Here is a 17,127-nt window from a genome sequence, read left to right as displayed (position 1 = left end):
CAGAATTCTGTTAATATATATATATATATATTAGTGCTGTCAAATGATTAATCGTGATTAATCGCATACAAAATAAAAGTTTTTGTTTGCATATATGTGTGTGTTCTGTGTATATTTATTATGTATACATAAATGCACACACATACAGTATATATTGAAAATATTTACATGTATTTACATGTCTATATTTATATTCATATAATTTATATTATAAATAAATATATTTAATTTATAAACATAACCTATTTTTCTGAAATATATACATGCATGGGTGTGTATTTAGATATACATAATAAATATACACAGCACACATACATATTTTATGTAAACAAAAACTTTAATTTGGGATGCGATTAATCGTGATTAATCGTTTGACAGCATATATATATATATATATATATATATATATATTCTGTGGTGGAAATAAGCTTCCATATATTTTGTGCTTTATAGATGCTTATTTCTGCCACAGTATTAATATTACCTTTTTTAAAATTCAGATTTGTTTTCCTCAGAATTCTCAGCTTATATCTCACATTTCTAAGTTATAAATTCGCAATTTAGACTTTGAGTTATGAGTTATTAATCGTGAGGTAGAAAGTCACAATTGCCAGAAAAAAGTCTACATTTTTTATTTTTATTCCTAGGTGGGAATAAGATTCCATATACTTACTTGCGTACTTACTCATTTATTAATTTATTCATTCATTCATTTCAGGAATTTCACTGTGTCTGTTGATGGCATCTCCATTGACAGAGAGAATCCTCAATGGCACTATTACTTCCTTTGTGGAGTGAGAGGAATCCAGGTGAGGTGATTAATATCACATATAATGCATGCTTGCTTTATTGCATTATAATAACAGTCATTTGACCCTTGACCTTGCGTATGCAGGAGCACCTGAGCTTGTCTTCATTGGCAGGGATGTGTTGTGTGGTAGACGGGACTATCCCGGCCAGCTCAGGTCTTTCCAGCTCCAGTGCCCTGGTGTGCTGTGCCGGTCTGGTCACGATGGAGGCCAATCAGAAGTCTCTGTCTAAGGTCGTCTTTACTGTAAATCCTCTAAGATGCATTAGATAGAACTGCTGCTTATCATGGATGTGATTTGATGTAATTTCAGGTGACTCTTGCGGAGACGTGTGCCAAATGTGAGCGTTATATTGGCACTGAGGGGGGAGGGATGGATCAGTCCATTTCTTTCCTGGCGGAGGAGGGAACAGTAAGCCACGTGTTTTATATTTCTTCTATCAGTATATGTGGCATTTTATTGATTTGTGGTATACGGGTCAATAGCATGATGCTCTTTTTTGCATCATGCATACAATGACTGAATACAATTTTTTATGATAATCATGTTAAAAAATATTAAATATATCTAAAATGAAATTCATTTGGATTTTTGGGGGGCATGATCAAGTTGTCAGGGTGTTACTATTTTGATATTATAAGACCAAATGCCTCATTAAAATGATGAAGCTCTTGAAAATAAAATTTTTCTAAATATTCTTTGGGAAAAAAAGCAGTTTTGTTAAAATATTATAAATATTAGAAAAAAAATTTGTCAACCAAATCAAAGTCATGTGGTGCAACCAAAGTGCAGCCAAAAAAAAAGAATGATATCATAGAAAAGATCCATGCAGACCCTCATTACTCTGTCAAGGTCAGTAAGTCTCTTAAAATTACATTTTAATTTAATTTGTTTTTATGGCATGGTAATGTTAATTATGTCATATGGAACAACCTACCAAAAAACTCAAACCAAAAAAACAAAAAAATAATTCATGACATTTGTCTAAAAATTTCTTTTTGCCTTAAAAAACACATTTAATTTTTTAAAATAATAATAAAAAAAAAAATTATATTTAAGGTGTTATTTTTGGTTATACCACATGACGCATGACATTTCAAAATGGTAGAAAAGTTTTTTTAAAACCATGTAAATCCAACACGAATACAAAGAGTACATTTCTAATGCACATGTGTTTTAAACTAGAAAGTTTTTTTTCTTTTCTTTATCTCGGGAACTCTTATTTAATACTGTGCATCTACAAATACATTTTTAAGGGTGGTTTAGCTTGATTTTTCCTTTTTTTTCACTCTCTCTCTCTCTCTCTTATTCGTTTTTTTCATTCCTCAAGGCAAAGCTGATCGAGTTTAATCCGCTGCGAGCCACAGACGTGAGGCTGCCTGATGGGGCTGTCTTTGTAATCGCCAACTGCTGTGTGGAGATGAACAAGGCGGCCTCATCTCACTTCAACATGAGGGTGGTGGAGTGCCGCATTGCCACGAAGGTCTGAACTTCAGGGATGCATCAAGAATGATAGTTTAGTCTTTTTAATCTAAGCATTTTATTGGCAGTTCACCAAAAATTACAGAAGTTTGGGGTTGACTAGATTTTTAAATGTTTTTTGAAAGAAGCCTCTAATGCTCAAAATGTCTGCATTTATTTATTATTATGTATTACTAATTTATAATACTGGGGAATATTATTACAATTTATTTATTGTAATATATTTTAACATTTATTTTATTCCTGTGATGCAAAGCTGAATTTTCAGCATCATTACTCCGTTATTCAGTGTCACATGATCCTTCAGAAATCATTCTAATATGCTGATTTGCTGCTCAAGAAACATTTATTATTATCAATGTTGAAAACAGTTGCTGCTTGATATTTTTGTGGAAACTGATAAATAATAACAATCTTCAGTGCTTGGCCACTAATAATTATCTGGTAACACACCAGGAGCTCGTGCACAAATTTCCCAAAAGTTGTTCTCATATCCATGTAAGTTTCAATTTCAGATATTTTGGAATAGTATATTCATGGTTAAATATCGTAATCAGATGCTGGCTAAGGTGCGCGGCCTGGACTGGAGTCGTCTGCTGAAGCTGGGAGATGTGCAGAAGGAGCTGCAGGTGAGTCTGGAGCAGATGCTGGAGCTGGTGGAGGAGGCGCTGCACCCTGAACCCTACAGCACAGACGAGATCTGCAAGACTCTGGGCATCAGCGCCGAACAGCTGTGTGAAAACATCCTCAGCGCCAACACACAGCATGGTGAGAGAGCGGTCACTGACAAGAGGAAATCAAAATCAACACTACAGTACTTACTTGAAAAATACACATTCCTCGTCTTATTGGGAAAATGATCTTACATTTTCGTGAGGAGAAAAAGTATATTATTTTATATTAGCTATAAGGTTCTATTTGTAAACATTAGTCAACTGTATTAGTTAACGTGAGCAAGTAATGAAAAATACTTCAATAATGCATTAACAGGTTAACAGGCGAAGTGTGACTAATTTATTATATATTATTGACATTGACAAATTGATATTTTATACTTGCAAACTCTTCCATTTTTCTGCCTCAGCGACTGATTTTAAATTGTACCAGCGTGCCAGGCACGTGTACGGCGAGGCTGCACGCGTCCTGCAGTTTAAGGCCGCGTGCGACTCTTCCCCTGCCAACGCCGTCGCTCAGCTGGGCGACCTGATGAACCGAAGCCACGCCAGCTGCAGAGACTTGTACGAGTGCAGCTGCCCTGAGCTGGACCAGCTGGTGGACATATGTCTGTGAGTGAGACTGGCTGCTTTTTTTCTGTTCACGTACACTACTGGTCAAAAGTTTGGAATAATTAAGACTTTTTAATGTTCTGAAAGAAGTCTCTTATGCTCACCAAGGCTGCATTTATTTTATCAAAAATATAGTAAAAACAGTAATGTTGTGAAATATTTTGACAATTTAAAAGAACTGTTTGAATATATTTTAAAATGTAATTTATTCCTGTGATCAAAGCTGAATTTTCAGCATCATTACACCAGTCTTCAGTGTCACATGATCCTTCAGAAATCATTCTGATATGCTGATTTACTGCTCAAGAAAGTGATTATTATCACTGTTGAAAATAGTTATTGCTGCTTAATATTTTCGTGGAAACCGTGATACACTACCATTCAAAACTTAGTAAGAAAAAGATATACTTTTATTCAGCAAGGACACATTAAATTGGTCAAAAGTGAAAGTAAAAACATTTATAATATTGCAACAAAACAAAAAAATCGATAGATAGATATAGTTTTTTTGGTGCTGTTCTTTTGAACTTTCTGTTCTAAAAAAAAAATCTGGAAAAAATGTATCATGGTTTCCACAAATGTTTCTTGAGCAGCAAATCAACATATCAGAATGATTTCTGAAGGATCATGTGACACTGAAGACTGGAGTAATGATGCAGCTTTGATCATAGGAATAAATTACATTTTAAAATATATTCAAATAGAAAACACTTCTTTTAAAGTGTAATAATAATTCTCAATGTTTTTTTTTCTGTATTTTTGATCAAATAAATGCAGCCTTGGTGAGCATAAGAGACTTCTTTCAAAACCATTAAAAAAATCATAATTATTTCTAACTTTTGACCAGTATTTATTACGTGATGCTGAAATATTTTGAACTGAATGAGTCGCGTCTCTGAGCACATGTGGCAAACTAATCGAAATTGATTGAATTGGTGTTTTAGCAGCATCTTCCTCCATCTTCACAGGCAGGCGGGTGCCGTGGGGTCGAGGTTAACCGGAGCTGGATGGGGAGGTTGCACGGTTTCCATGGTACCCAGGGAACGAATAGATTGCTTTCTCCAGACTGTGAGAGAACATTATTACGTGCCTGATACCCGTCGATCCGCTCTGGAAAAGCAGAGTTTATTCGTGACAAGGCCGGGAGGAGGGGCGGCAATTTTCATAGAGGAATAAATAGTAGCGGGGCAATTTTCTCTCATTTTAGCAACACAAACGAGCCTGTGGCCTCAGAAGCAGGAGGTGGTATGTATAATGGCAGATATGATGAAAGGGAAAAAACAGGCCGTATAAAGTCTGAATGGGCATTTTTACTCTGTATGTCTTAAAAGAATGAAGAAATCAGCACTCTGATCATTTTATACCCAATTTAAGGTTGTCAAGGCATTAGAGAAAGTGCCAAGAATTCCTGCTTTGAGGTACTTTCTGAAAGCGTTGAAGGTCAATATTCAACTTAATGTGATTCTACTTTTTATAATTAATAATAAACATGTCGTTAGTGCTTTTTACTATGGTAATCATCACTATTACTATTGCTCATACTTGTCTTTAGGGATTCAATCTACCTTGGAAGTATTACAAGTAAACTGAAGTATTGCTCTGAAGTTGCGGTCACATTTTCCGTTGTTTGGTGAATTTTCGTGGGCTAAATCCAGTCATTTCAATCTATGCAAGCAGGAATTTCATGTGAGGCCACAAGATTTCCCCATGCAGATTTTGCAAAGGGTAAAAAAAGTGCTATATGAAACATGAATGCAAACATTCCTTTTTTAAAATAAATTAAACAATGGCCATTTAATGCATATCATATAAAAATGACAATGACTTGTATAAAAATCCATGCATTTAAATAAAAACAATAAACAATCTGCATGGTCTTTGTTGACAAAATAGCACAGCAGAAAAATCTTATACATTCGTCATATGAATATTTAACATAACATTAAATTAACTGTACATTCATAAACAGGAAATGTTGCATGACCCCCTTCGTCAAATAAATGATTTAAAAAACAATATGATCTACATTACTGTAGTCAATGAGGGCAATGAACAGCCTGAAAAAAGTGATACAATCCAAGAAAAAAAATCAATGGCAACACATTCAACTCGACAAACAGAACTGAAAGTACTTCCTTTAATGAAAGGAAAACAAAAAGGCACAAAAATTCCTTCTGTAAAGAAATGCCCACTTTATAGACCTTTGTATTAGATGCATGTAGAATTCTAGAAGTTTAAACATGTAAATGCTTCAGTCTATCGCTTGATGGAAGGCACGACTTTGCGTAAAAACTCTATTCTCAGTTCGCTGAGCTGCATGCAAAAGCACTAACTACGGTTTGAATTATGGACAAGTGTGGAATGTTTTTACACTTTCTTTAATGTTTTTCTTTTTTAAAAAGAGGTACATTTAAAATAAAATTTGGCATTTTAAAGCCTTTTAAAACCCATTTAATTGGTGAAAAAGCTAGAGCTTGCTTTGTAACGCCAACATAAACTTACAGCCAATGCATGTTCTCTGCAGCATCGATATCAGACATTCCTAATTGTTACTACACATCCAGTAGCTTGATGCATTCGGGTGCAGTATAGATATCTGTGGTGCAACTTCCAGGTCTTTAAACATATCCATATTTAATATGCAATGCATTTATAATCCTAAACCACTGTAGATGGCTGTATCAGTGTTTATAACAAAATAAGAGGTATTATTTCCCACACTTGTACATATTTGCTTCCTTATACTTTATTAGTCTTATTAGAACGATGTCATTTGTTGAACGTAAACTCGGGTTTAATTGAGTGTTTCTGATGCCTGAAACATTTGCATATGGAAGCCTGTTTCCGCAACAGGATAAAAGGTACATGCGACTTTTGATCTCACAATTCTGATATTTTTTCGCCAGGACAAAAAAGAAATAGAATTATCAAATAAAATATCAGATAAAAATAGAAAGCCTCAGAAATCCGTGGAAAAGGTCAGAATTGTGAGAAAAAAATGCAAGATATATACTTCTATCTTATATAAAGATATAAGTTTATATCTCACAATTCTGACTTTTTTCTCAGAATTCTAGGTTTACATTTCGCAATTCTGTTTTTTTTTTGTCACCACGGAATTAAAAGTAAAAAAGGTAACTGGGACTATCTCACAATTCTTACTTTTCTTCAGAGAATTGTGAGTCTGTATCTCACAACTGTGAGTTAACATCTTGCAATTCTGACTTTTTTCTCATAAATGCGAGAAAAGAAGACCGGATTGTGAAATATACACTCAAAATTGAGAGGAATCGTGAGATAAAAAGTCACAATTACCTTTTTTATTTTGTTATCCTGTGTTGAAACAAGCTTCCATGCAAATGCCTAAAATCTCGAAATACTAAATCAGTGCCTTTTCTGAGAAAACATTGAACTAGAATTTGTGCCAGAAGAGGTGAACATTGAAAATGAAATAAATGAGGTTCATTTTCAAATTCAAATGGATGCCCTGTGAGACGGGAGCAGATTTGCATGAGAAAATTATTGTTATCTGTGCTTCATTGTGCTGGCTCTTTGGAGCCTCCTGTGCATGTCTAGCCCTCTCATAGTCTAGTCGTGCTCACAGGCATCTCTGGGAGCCCAGAGTGTGTCTGCTCACAATCTATTATCATTTTCTCACATTAAAGACAGGCGCTAATTCCTCTTCCTTCTGTAAAGGAAGAAAAAAAACGCTCCTTTATCTGGCCTCCAAGTCTTCCACCGTTACCTCTTGATTTTGGTCACTTTCCCTCCTAAATCCACTGCTGTTGGTCTCTGTCTGGTCTCTGGTTGTGTCGGTCACCGAGCGGGTGCCGATGGGGCCTCTTGCGGGCGAAGATAGTGGGTATGTGGAAGTGGAGGATGTGGGTACCTTCATGTTCTTGCCGGAGGTGATGAGTTCTCCGTATCCTTGCTGGTGGGCGAAAGCGTACGCCGAGCGACGAGAACTGGTCCTGCGGACTCTCCTGAGGTTCTGCTCTTGAGGACCCTGCCTCCTAGTGGCCTGCTGAAGTAAACGCACCTAGGGGAGAGGAAACGGTTTTGACATCTCATTATGATGTATTCATGGAGTAAAAGGGCCTATTATTCATTTAATAATTCCCACTTTATAAGGCATGTGTTTATGTGGTAACCTTGGCAGTCTGTGTTGGATAGAGGTCAGCCTTGATGAATCGGACAGCCACCATGGGCATTATACACACGACTGTGGTGAGGAGGATGACCAGCCACACAATCTTCTGATTCAGAGAGTTACGTGCAGTACCTACAGTCAAACACAACATGTTTAACTTCAGTAATATCAGTGGCCTAGAAAAAACTGCTCATTAATAGAGAGCTACAGAGAGCCTATATACCAATTTATATTCTTACCTATGAAAGGAAACTGGTTTGGGAATATGGTAAAAATGCCATCACTGTGCATTGCAAAAAGGATTGCAAAGTAAACAGCTAGACTTCCCCAGATAAAGAAATGGTTCACAGCGGTCCAGTAGTTGGTGTCAAGCCCAATCTGCAACAAAATTCAATATTCTTAACATTAATTTATTTTTATCTAATGATAGATACACACCATTAATATTATTTACATTATAATATTTTTATTTGAATTAAGTACATTTTCCATTTTTTGCTGCATTTCAGTAATGAGAATGAGATTTTTACATTTTTTTACATTATTTTTTTCCAAATTATTTAAAAAAATGTTTATTATACAATAATTATAGCACCTTATACAAAATATTTATACATTTTTATTTCTTAAATTATATTTCTTTAATGATATATAGATTGCAATGTCAAGTTAAACAGTAATAACCACTTTATGTAACCTTTTTGTATTGTACATTGTCATTTATTTCCAAAGTATTTGAATGGATTGAGTAAACAAGCACAGTTGTTAAATTGCCTCACCTGAACACTGGACACAATGACCAAAGAGGTTGCTATGGTTACCGCGAAAGCCTGTTGATCAGAGATGTGGGCACCGTCATCCCGCACAGCGGTCATAAAGGCTCCGTATGAGATGAAGAAGAGGATAAATGAAGTACAGACCCCCTGCAGCGTACAGGTGAAGAACTTTCTCTTGTTAAAGAGCTGGTTTAGCTGCCCAGGTCTGTACAGGTTTGGATAGCGTAAACTGTACTGCTCATTCACATCCTGCAAAATCAATAATCTTTATGTTAAAAGGCAAAGATTGTAATTATGTTTGGTGAAGCTACACAGTGCAGCTTTCAAGACCAAAAATTTACACCTAGACTGGGCTTACCTGATCAAACAGACCCATGGCCAAAACAGGAAGTGAGGTGTAGACAATGTTGAAGAGTGTGATGAACCACTGGTCATATACCGTCTGCAATGACAAAAACATATTATTCGCAATCTTAAACTGAAATCACATGCATATTCCATCCACAGCCTGAAATAAGAAGAAGTTTCACCTGGGCAGAGAATCCACAGAGGAATCCATACCAGAAATGAACCAGCGTGAAGGCGAAGTTCTTGTAAAAGAAGTAGCAGAGAAAGTTGCACATGCGGTGGTAAGACCAGCGGCCGTGGACAAGCAGGAGACGCTGCAGATAGCGAAACTGGGCGAAGGAATAGTCAGAGGCCAACACCGCCTGCATCCCCTCTTGTCCGCTGATGCCCACGCCAATGTGGGCCGCTGGGGAGAGCAGAGACAGTATACACACAATACACACATCCTGACAGATCAAGAAGGCCAGCATATTTCCATAGCAACCACTTGATTAGATCAGCAGTGCATCTACATTGAACACTTCAGCCGTATGGCGTACACATCACAAGCACCAGACCACAATGAGCATTAAGAACCAGTCAGATAGATAGATAGAGTTATTAGTTAGACACAAATAGACAGTTAGTTAGACAAAAATAGACAGACAGACAGATAGATAGAGTTATTAATTAGACTGACAGATCAAGAAGGCCAGCATATTTCCATAGCAACCACTTGATTAGATCAGCAGTGCATCTACATTGAACACTTCAGCTGTATGGCGTACACATCACAAGCACCAGACCACAATGAGCATTAAGAACCAGTCAGATAGATAGATAGATAGAGTTATTAGTTAGACACAAATAGACAGACAAAAATAGATAGACAGACAGATAGATAGATAGAGTTATTAGACAGACAGATATATAGATAGATAGATAGAGTTATTAATTAGACAAAAATAGACAGATAGATAGACAGATGGATAGAGTTATTAGACACAGACAGACAGATAGATAGATGATAGATAGAGTTATTAGATAGACAGACAGATAGATTTATTAGTTAGACACAAATAGACAAAAACAGACAGACAGATAGATAGAGTTATTAGATAGACAGATATATAGATAGATAGATAGAGTTATTAATTAGACAAAAATAGACATAAACAGTTAGACAAAAATAGACATAGACAGACGGACGGACGGATAGATAGATAGATAGCAAGTCATTAGTCATGTCTTACTCTTGATCATACTGACGTCATTGGCTCCGTCTCCGATGGCGAGAGTGACGGCTCTCTTGTGTCTCTTTATGAGCTCAACCACCAGAGCTTTCTGCAGTGGAGTGACCCGACAGCAGATGACTGTCTTACACAGACACGCCACGTCCACCAGGATCTGCTCCAGGTCTGCCTCCAGGGCATGAGCCTTCAAATAACAACACACAAACCTTACATTCAATGCCATCTATACACTCTCAGCATGTGTTGGCAGAATTCTTTCAATTAACTTCATTTGTCAGAGCTTTGAATTGATCTCACTGGCCTCAAAGACACATTTATCCAAGCAAAACCAATTTCAGCCACTCCCTACCTTAAAAACCCAATTTTTAAGGATAATGCTGAACTGAATGTTTTGTTTAAACAGAACGGCCATCGTTAGGACTGCTCCAGGTCTGCCTCCAGGGCATGAGCCTTCAAATAACAACACACAAACCTTACATTCAATGCCATCTATACACTCTCAGCATGTGTTGGCAGAATTCTTTCAATTAAGTTCATTTGTCAGAGCTTTGAATTGATCTCACTGGCCTCAAAGACATATTTATCCAAGCAAAACCAATTTCAGCCACTCCCTACCTTAAAAACCCAATTTTTAAGGATAATGCTGAACTGAATGTTCTGTTTAAACAGAACGGCCATCGTTAGGAGCTTAGCAACACATTATTAATGCAGCAATTAAGTCAAATTCTCTTCAGGACCCAGACTGAGAACCTTACCAAACTGTGTCCGTTGATGATTAAAGCGTACTCTGCGATGATGGTCTCTTCAAAGACAGAGTCACTTGAATACAATTCTGTCTTTTCCATGTCAAGGCCTCTGCTGATTTTGTCTTTGCTGGGTCCTACGATTCTCTCTTTAGCTGTCCTGTGCACAAAGCAACAGAAAAAGACATTTTATTTTACAATGCCTCAAATAATGGTTTAATTCAAAGTGACAAAACAAGCTTTAGGCACTGTACAGAAATGACAATTTTGGTGAATCTGACTCATTAAAATATATCTGACTATAAACAAACACAAAATGCATACATGTGAATAATTAAAAATAAATACATTAAATTCAATTTGAAGAATGAATTCGATTTGTGTACAGAGTAGACAAAGAGTGAAATGTCACCTGAGTTCCTGTTGAACCTCAAGCATGGTGTGACCTGAGATTATAAACACCTCGTTCATGTCGTCTCTGAGTATGTTACAGGAGTAGCCAATGTTCATTGCTGTCTCTGCAACCACAACAGGAACGATTCTAAATTATGTTGTGTAAGACAGTGAGAAAGTGTCTCAATTAAGGTTGAGCAGTCTTCAATGAATCCTACATGTTTTCATTAGCACTGGTTACCTAGCTTGTCCCCAGTGAGCACCCAGATCTTGATGTTAGCCAAGGTCAGACAGGCAATAGTCTCTGGAACTCCTTCCTGAAGTTTATCCTCTATGGCTGTAGCACCAAGCAGCTTCAAGAAAATGAGAGACATGTTTGTTTCAAAAGCAAAAATTTAACATTTTCTGTAACTCAACATGAAATCATTGTGAACTCTTAAAAATGAAGGTTTCAAAAGGGGGGGGGGGTTTGTAGCGATGCCATAGAAGAACCACTTTTGGTTCCCCAAAGAACCTTTAAGTCAGTTCTTAAAAGAACCATTGTTTTCTTAGTGTGAAGAACATTTTAATAATCTAAAGAACCTTTTTCAACTATAAAGAACCTAAAGGTTCCATGGATGTTGAAGGTTCTTTGCCAATAAAGAACCTTTATTTTTACAATCACATTTACCAACATGCCCTGCTCTATTTCTTCATACAGAGCCCCGAGTTTTTCTTCTCTGTTCTCCAGTGTTGTGCTGGCAAACAGCAGTTTCTTCATCCATTCATCAAACACGTCTTCATCCAGGTCTTTGTACACCAGTGCTAATGTTCTCAAACCCTCCCCGGCAAACTCCTGCCACAAAGAAACAGTGGAAATTCATTTATCTCTCACCATGAAAACTGAAACTCAGTCAGAGCCATAAATATTTCTTCAGTGAAAATAAGGAGTTCTTTACACAGTTCTTTGATCTAATCAGTGAAAGCATCTACTTCCTGTTTGCTGTCATTATCCATAAGCTTCTAAAAGCATGCTATTTTTACCCCGCTAGCATAGCTTCTTCAGTGACGTCAGTCTGATTGCTCTTTGAGGAACCACAGAAAGCCGTAAATGAGACATGAATGATGGACATCGTCTCATAATAGTACCACAATATGAGCTGCTTTTAGACCGACCATTCAAGCTGTAGACAATAGCCACGTTATGTATAATGATGTGTTATTCTTTCTTTGAATGTGGTTTGAGCGGTTGATTTCATTCATAATATTCATAGCTAAAAATGAGATTTTCACATTTTCTGAGGAAAATCTTATGGTGTTTGTAATAGATGTACCTTTGTTGAAGTAGCTGTATAATGTGCTGGCAAGGACATTAATGAATCACACACTGCTTGGAGCCAGCAAATGTGTTTGTGTAAAGTATTTTCCATCTGAATAGTCTACAAGAACCTTAATGGAATTAATCTGAATTAAATAAAGCCCATCTCTACTAAGACAGAGCTTTTAGCCGAGGAGAAAATGAGACTTGTTTGTATCGATTGTGCCGCTCTGACACTCACGGTGTGCATTTGCTGTAATTTGTCAAGTGGAACGCTGTGTGTCTGCATCTCTAAGTGTCACAAATCTCAAGCGCTTCAACAGCTAAGACAGTGAGTGAAGTAACAAACAAACAAAGACTTAAAAATACAAGAACCTGTATATTCTGAAGCTTATGATCGTTAGTTACAAACGTAACTGTGGTTCTGTGGAGGACTGCCAGAGGCAGTGCTGAAAGCACTAGTGGAAAACCCCTCATGCTCGCACTTGACCGAGAACAGAATAACAAAGTTGTCACCTCGTGACTCATGACGTGTCTTCAGCTATAATAACCCCTTAACATGTCATCTCGACCTATAGATCATTTTCGTGATACCAAGTGACCAGAGAGGCAGTGCTGAAAGCACTAGTGGAAGACGAATACCTATGCAGTCACGAGGAATCCCCTTGAGAAGCATCCGTACAGGCAGAGAGCACTGCAGCACACACCGCTAGCAAGGGCATCACATTCAATCTGTAAAAACGAGAAACGTGCAAGCTGAACTCCAAGTTGCACAAATCTCAGAGAACAACACTTGAACGCTGCCCAAGATGTTGCCAAAGCACGTGTAGAGTGACAGTGAACAGACGATGGCATAGACTGCCCAGCAGACTCGTATGCATGAGAAATTACCTGTATCACCCAGTGCGTCAGTCTCCGTTTGGAAAGTGCAGCACCTCTGCAAGCATCACTAAAACAAACAAACTATTGGTCCGTTTTACGCCAAGCTGCTGTCCTATCAATGTAAGCCCTCAAAGACCTAGCTGGACATAGCTCCAATCATATGTCAGTTTGATCTGCTGGTAGTGCAGCCAACACAATAGGATGGTTCATAAAATGCGGGGACAAAATCTTGGGTAGAAATGCTGGATTGGGCCACAATGAGACACTACTGAATCCATTACTCAGATTACTGCGTAATCAGTGAGGGAGCACGCACTGATAAAGCATGGAGTTCCCTCACACGCTTCGCTGTCGTAATGGCCAAGAGAAATGCTTTCTTAAATGACAGCCATTTAATATCAGACTGTAATATTGGTTCAAATGGGGGCTGACACAGGGAATCGAGAACTATATTCAAATCCCACTTCGAACTCCTCACACCACATGGAGGACACAAATGATTAGCCCTTTTCAGGAAGGCAACAATTAACCGGTCAGACCCAAAATGAAGAAGGGCAAGAAACACAACTGTCGGCTCTAGAACATTTATGTGCGCTTGGCCCCTTTCCAAGTGCTATTCACTCCTTTTCTGCACCAGACTCCACCCCATCCTAGCAGACTGTCATCTGTCCTGATGACCTCCCACCACGCAGGTGGAGGTCCAAATGGAACTCCTCTGAGGAGAAATTGCTTCTGCAACCAAGGTGCTAGAGCTAGCATGCAACAGTGTGACTCTGATCTTTGTGTATTTGTTTCATACAGGACACAGATGCTTTTGAATAAGCCATCGTTGGAATGGCCTGAGCCAAAGCAATCCCAGTGATACTACTGTCGTTGCTGCTGTGAGCTTCCCCAAGAGTCTCATGAGAGAAATGTAGCGCTGAAAATGGCCCACCCGAAGGCGGCCTACAGCCCTAAGAATTTACCTTATTCTCTCCGGAGTTGGAGATGCCAACATTGTGACAGAGTTGAGAGCAAGACCTATGAAATTGATTGTCTGCATTAGGACAAGCTTGCATTTGTCCCAATTGACAGCAATCCCTAAAACCACAATATGGTCCAACAGATGACGAGCTTGATCTATTGCTTGGTGGGGTGATGCTGTACAGACAAGCCAGTCATCCAGGTATGGCAATATCCTCATGCCATTCCTGTGGAATGGTTCCGATGGCGCCTTGGAAAACTTTGAAAAAACTCTTGGTGCCAGAGCCAGGCCAAATGAAAGGACCCTGAACTGGAATATTTGACCCATGAATGCAAACCGAAGGAATCGCCTGTGTTCTGGAGCAACTGGAACATGAAAACAAGCATCCTTCAAACCAATCGTCACAAACTAGTCTTGTGGCATAATGGCCTGTTTCACATCTGCTGTGTGCAACATCCTGAATGGTAGGAACTTAAAAAAATTATTCAAATTTCTCTCTATTGTCTGTCTCACGCCAGTATGAACAGAGCGTTGACAGCAAAACTGTTTATGGTACCCTCTCGAAAGGGTAGTCAGCAGCCACTGATTTGGTGTTATCGATCTCCAACTCTCTAGGTGACCTTCTGTAAAACAGCTCACTCTCGACATCTCTATGTCAATGATCCCATGGGACGCTTTTCAGTAGAGGTGGGGGGACGTCACTGGGGGCCTGGGTGTCGTGTGTGAGACTGATGTCCACGCAGTAGGCCTAGGAGGTGGAGGAGCTTGTGGGTTCTGATGCTGGAAATGCTGAAGAGGTCTATATGCAGATCTTGCACCAACATTGTGATAACGGACAGCAGAGGCTGTTGGTGGTGGTCTGGATCCTGAGGCTGTCCCCACATGACAGTATGTGTTTCAGAAACCAACACACGACGGTCCAAGGGTTCCTGTGCAGCTGGTCCAAAAAATCGACTAGAGACTAATGGCAGTCATCGCAAACCAAACCTGCCTTCAAGCTTGCACGAGAGTGCCTAAAGTGGTGCCACAGTGACTGGCAATAACACCCATGGCTTGTAAAGAGAGTTCAGTTAGTTCTGTCACTAATGGGTCAGATGAAGTTTTGTTCAGAGAGGAATGTAAAGCTACAAGCATGTGTGCCAAGGAATTGGCAACACGGCCAAGGCTAGCTGTAGAATTGTACAGGACAGTAGCTCATCAGTGCATCTGCATTCGACATTAGGGCAGTGCACTTTATCACAAAGTGCCTCATCGGGAGACACAACGAGTTCCACACTAGATTCAATAGGTGGCATGCTACCAAGTCCCACTAAGTCTTGGTCCTGCATCACAGCCAGTGTGCGGCCAGCTGATCAGGGCGTGTGGCTTTTAATGAGTTTTGTAATGCTGACACCAATACAGATGTAAAGTCCTGACACTGAGGCATAGTAAAGGATGCTCTCTGTGCACGACGTAAAAAAACATTCTCAGAAAATACTGTTGTCTGGGGGGATCCAGATTGATGTGGGCAAGCATCGCTTTTAACGTTCCTTCCAGTGATGCAACAACTGAAGATGACCCACCTGACTTCTCAAACACCATCTCACTGCTAGAATTAAGTGATTTATCTGCAGGCAATTTCTCTTCAGCTCCAGTCATTACTGGAGTAGCTTCAAAAAGTGAGTCAGAGGCAGCCACTGACATCACATCTAACTCCTGCCCTGTATGCATCGGTGGCAATGGTGTGATGCATGATTTAATTTAAGCCTTCTCTTGTATCTCCATATTAGGCTGCACTTTAGCTAGGAGAGGCAGTAACATCTCCACTGCAGAAGACAGCTGATCAACTTTGCATTCTAAATCAGAAGATTAAGTCTTCTTATTCTTTTTTTTCATTTTGAAATGTTTGTTTAGGCTTACGATCGATTGCAGTGACACTGAAAGAAAGTAGCAAACCTTCCGGTCCTGATTCCAGGCCCGCCAGATGCGATCGAAGCACAGCGAGCAGCATTATGGCGCATAAAGGACATGGGGCACGGTACACATAGCCTCTTTAAGCTGGTCCACTCCAAGACACAGGGCACTGGCAACGTCCATCCATAAAGTCCATTGCGTTAAAGGGGTCATATGACGTTGCTAAAAAGAACATTATTTTGTGTATTTGATGTAATGAAATGTGTTTATGTGGTTTAAGGTTCAAAAAACACATTATTTTCCACATACTGTACATTATTGTTTCTCCTCTATGCCCTGCTTTTCTGAAACGCGTCGATTTTTACAAAGCTCATCGTTCTGAAAAGCGAGGTGTGCTCTGATTGGCCAGCTATCCAGTGCATTGTGATTGGCCGAATACCTCAAGCATGTGACGGAAATGTTACGCCCCTTACTGTGATGCCATGTCCCGGTGCGACGAGACAAAACCAATAAAACCCATTACAAACGAGGCATTTGTAGCATTCAGTGGGGACATAATTACTGATTATAATGACTTATACTGTCTTTTTACATGTTGCGTTGCATCGCGCCGCGTAAACATAAAACTCTGTCTGCATTTGTGATCGGAGAAATGACAAACAACAAGTGCTACTCTACACTGCTCAAAAAACTCGCATTTGAATCATCAGTGGCAAATTCTTTAAATATAAAAACGTACTTACAGTCTGTGAGTCAGAACAGCCGGCATTGTAGTCTACTCTTCCAGGATCAGGAAACAGTCCTCCATAAAATGTGCTGCACACATCTGAATATTTGGGTTGACCTGTTCTGGAACAGTGTTGTAAATACAA

General features: G+C 38.9%; 2 protein-coding genes across 3 annotated transcripts in view; one reads left to right on the top strand and one right to left on the bottom strand.

Annotated features, from left to right (window-relative positions):
* LOC107662478 (N-acetylgalactosamine kinase-like) overlaps window positions 1-5,364 on the top strand; it is a 6,788-nt gene extending 1,424 nt beyond the window's left edge. Inside the window, exons 4-10 of the mRNA XM_016452520.1 lie at window positions 719-809; window positions 896-1,042; window positions 1,122-1,220; window positions 2,140-2,292; window positions 2,849-3,059; window positions 3,376-3,577; window positions 4,546-5,364. Of these exons, the coding sequence (XP_016308006.1) occupies window positions 719-809; window positions 896-1,042; window positions 1,122-1,220; window positions 2,140-2,292; window positions 2,849-3,059; window positions 3,376-3,577; window positions 4,546-4,753 (1,111 nt within the window). The 3' untranslated portion in view covers window positions 4,754-5,364. The remainder of the gene's footprint in view (window positions 1-718; window positions 810-895; window positions 1,043-1,121; window positions 1,221-2,139; window positions 2,293-2,848; window positions 3,060-3,375; window positions 3,578-4,545) is intronic.
* A 1,318-nt stretch (window positions 5,365-6,682) lies between these two features.
* LOC107662444 (probable phospholipid-transporting ATPase IM) overlaps window positions 6,683-17,127 on the bottom strand; it is a 42,421-nt gene continuing 31,976 nt past the window's right edge. For both annotated transcript variants that reach the window (XM_016452468.1, XM_016452469.1), the window contains exons 18-28: window positions 11,890-12,054; window positions 11,461-11,572; window positions 11,239-11,344; window positions 10,839-10,986; window positions 10,084-10,267; window positions 9,034-9,257; window positions 8,862-8,945; window positions 8,507-8,752; window positions 7,967-8,105; window positions 7,729-7,859; window positions 6,683-7,616 (exon numbers count right to left, since the gene is read on the bottom strand). In XM_016452468.1, the coding sequence (XP_016307954.1) occupies window positions 7,293-7,616; window positions 7,729-7,859; window positions 7,967-8,105; window positions 8,507-8,752; window positions 8,862-8,945; window positions 9,034-9,257; window positions 10,084-10,267; window positions 10,839-10,986; window positions 11,239-11,344; window positions 11,461-11,572; window positions 11,890-12,054 (1,863 nt within the window). In that variant the 3' untranslated portion in view covers window positions 6,683-7,292. The remainder of the gene's footprint in view (window positions 7,617-7,728; window positions 7,860-7,966; window positions 8,106-8,506; window positions 8,753-8,861; window positions 8,946-9,033; window positions 9,258-10,083; window positions 10,268-10,838; window positions 10,987-11,238; window positions 11,345-11,460; window positions 11,573-11,889; window positions 12,055-17,127) is intronic.

The sequence above is a fragment of the Sinocyclocheilus anshuiensis genome, unplaced genomic scaffold (assembly GCF_001515605.1).
Source record: "Sinocyclocheilus anshuiensis isolate Anshui unplaced genomic scaffold, SAMN03320099.WGS_v1.1 scaffold807, whole genome shotgun sequence".
Lineage (NCBI taxonomy): Eukaryota > Metazoa > Chordata > Actinopteri > Cypriniformes > Cyprinidae > Sinocyclocheilus > Sinocyclocheilus anshuiensis.
Note: the sequence above shows the minus strand (reverse complement) of the source record. Positions and strands in the feature narration are given on the sequence as shown.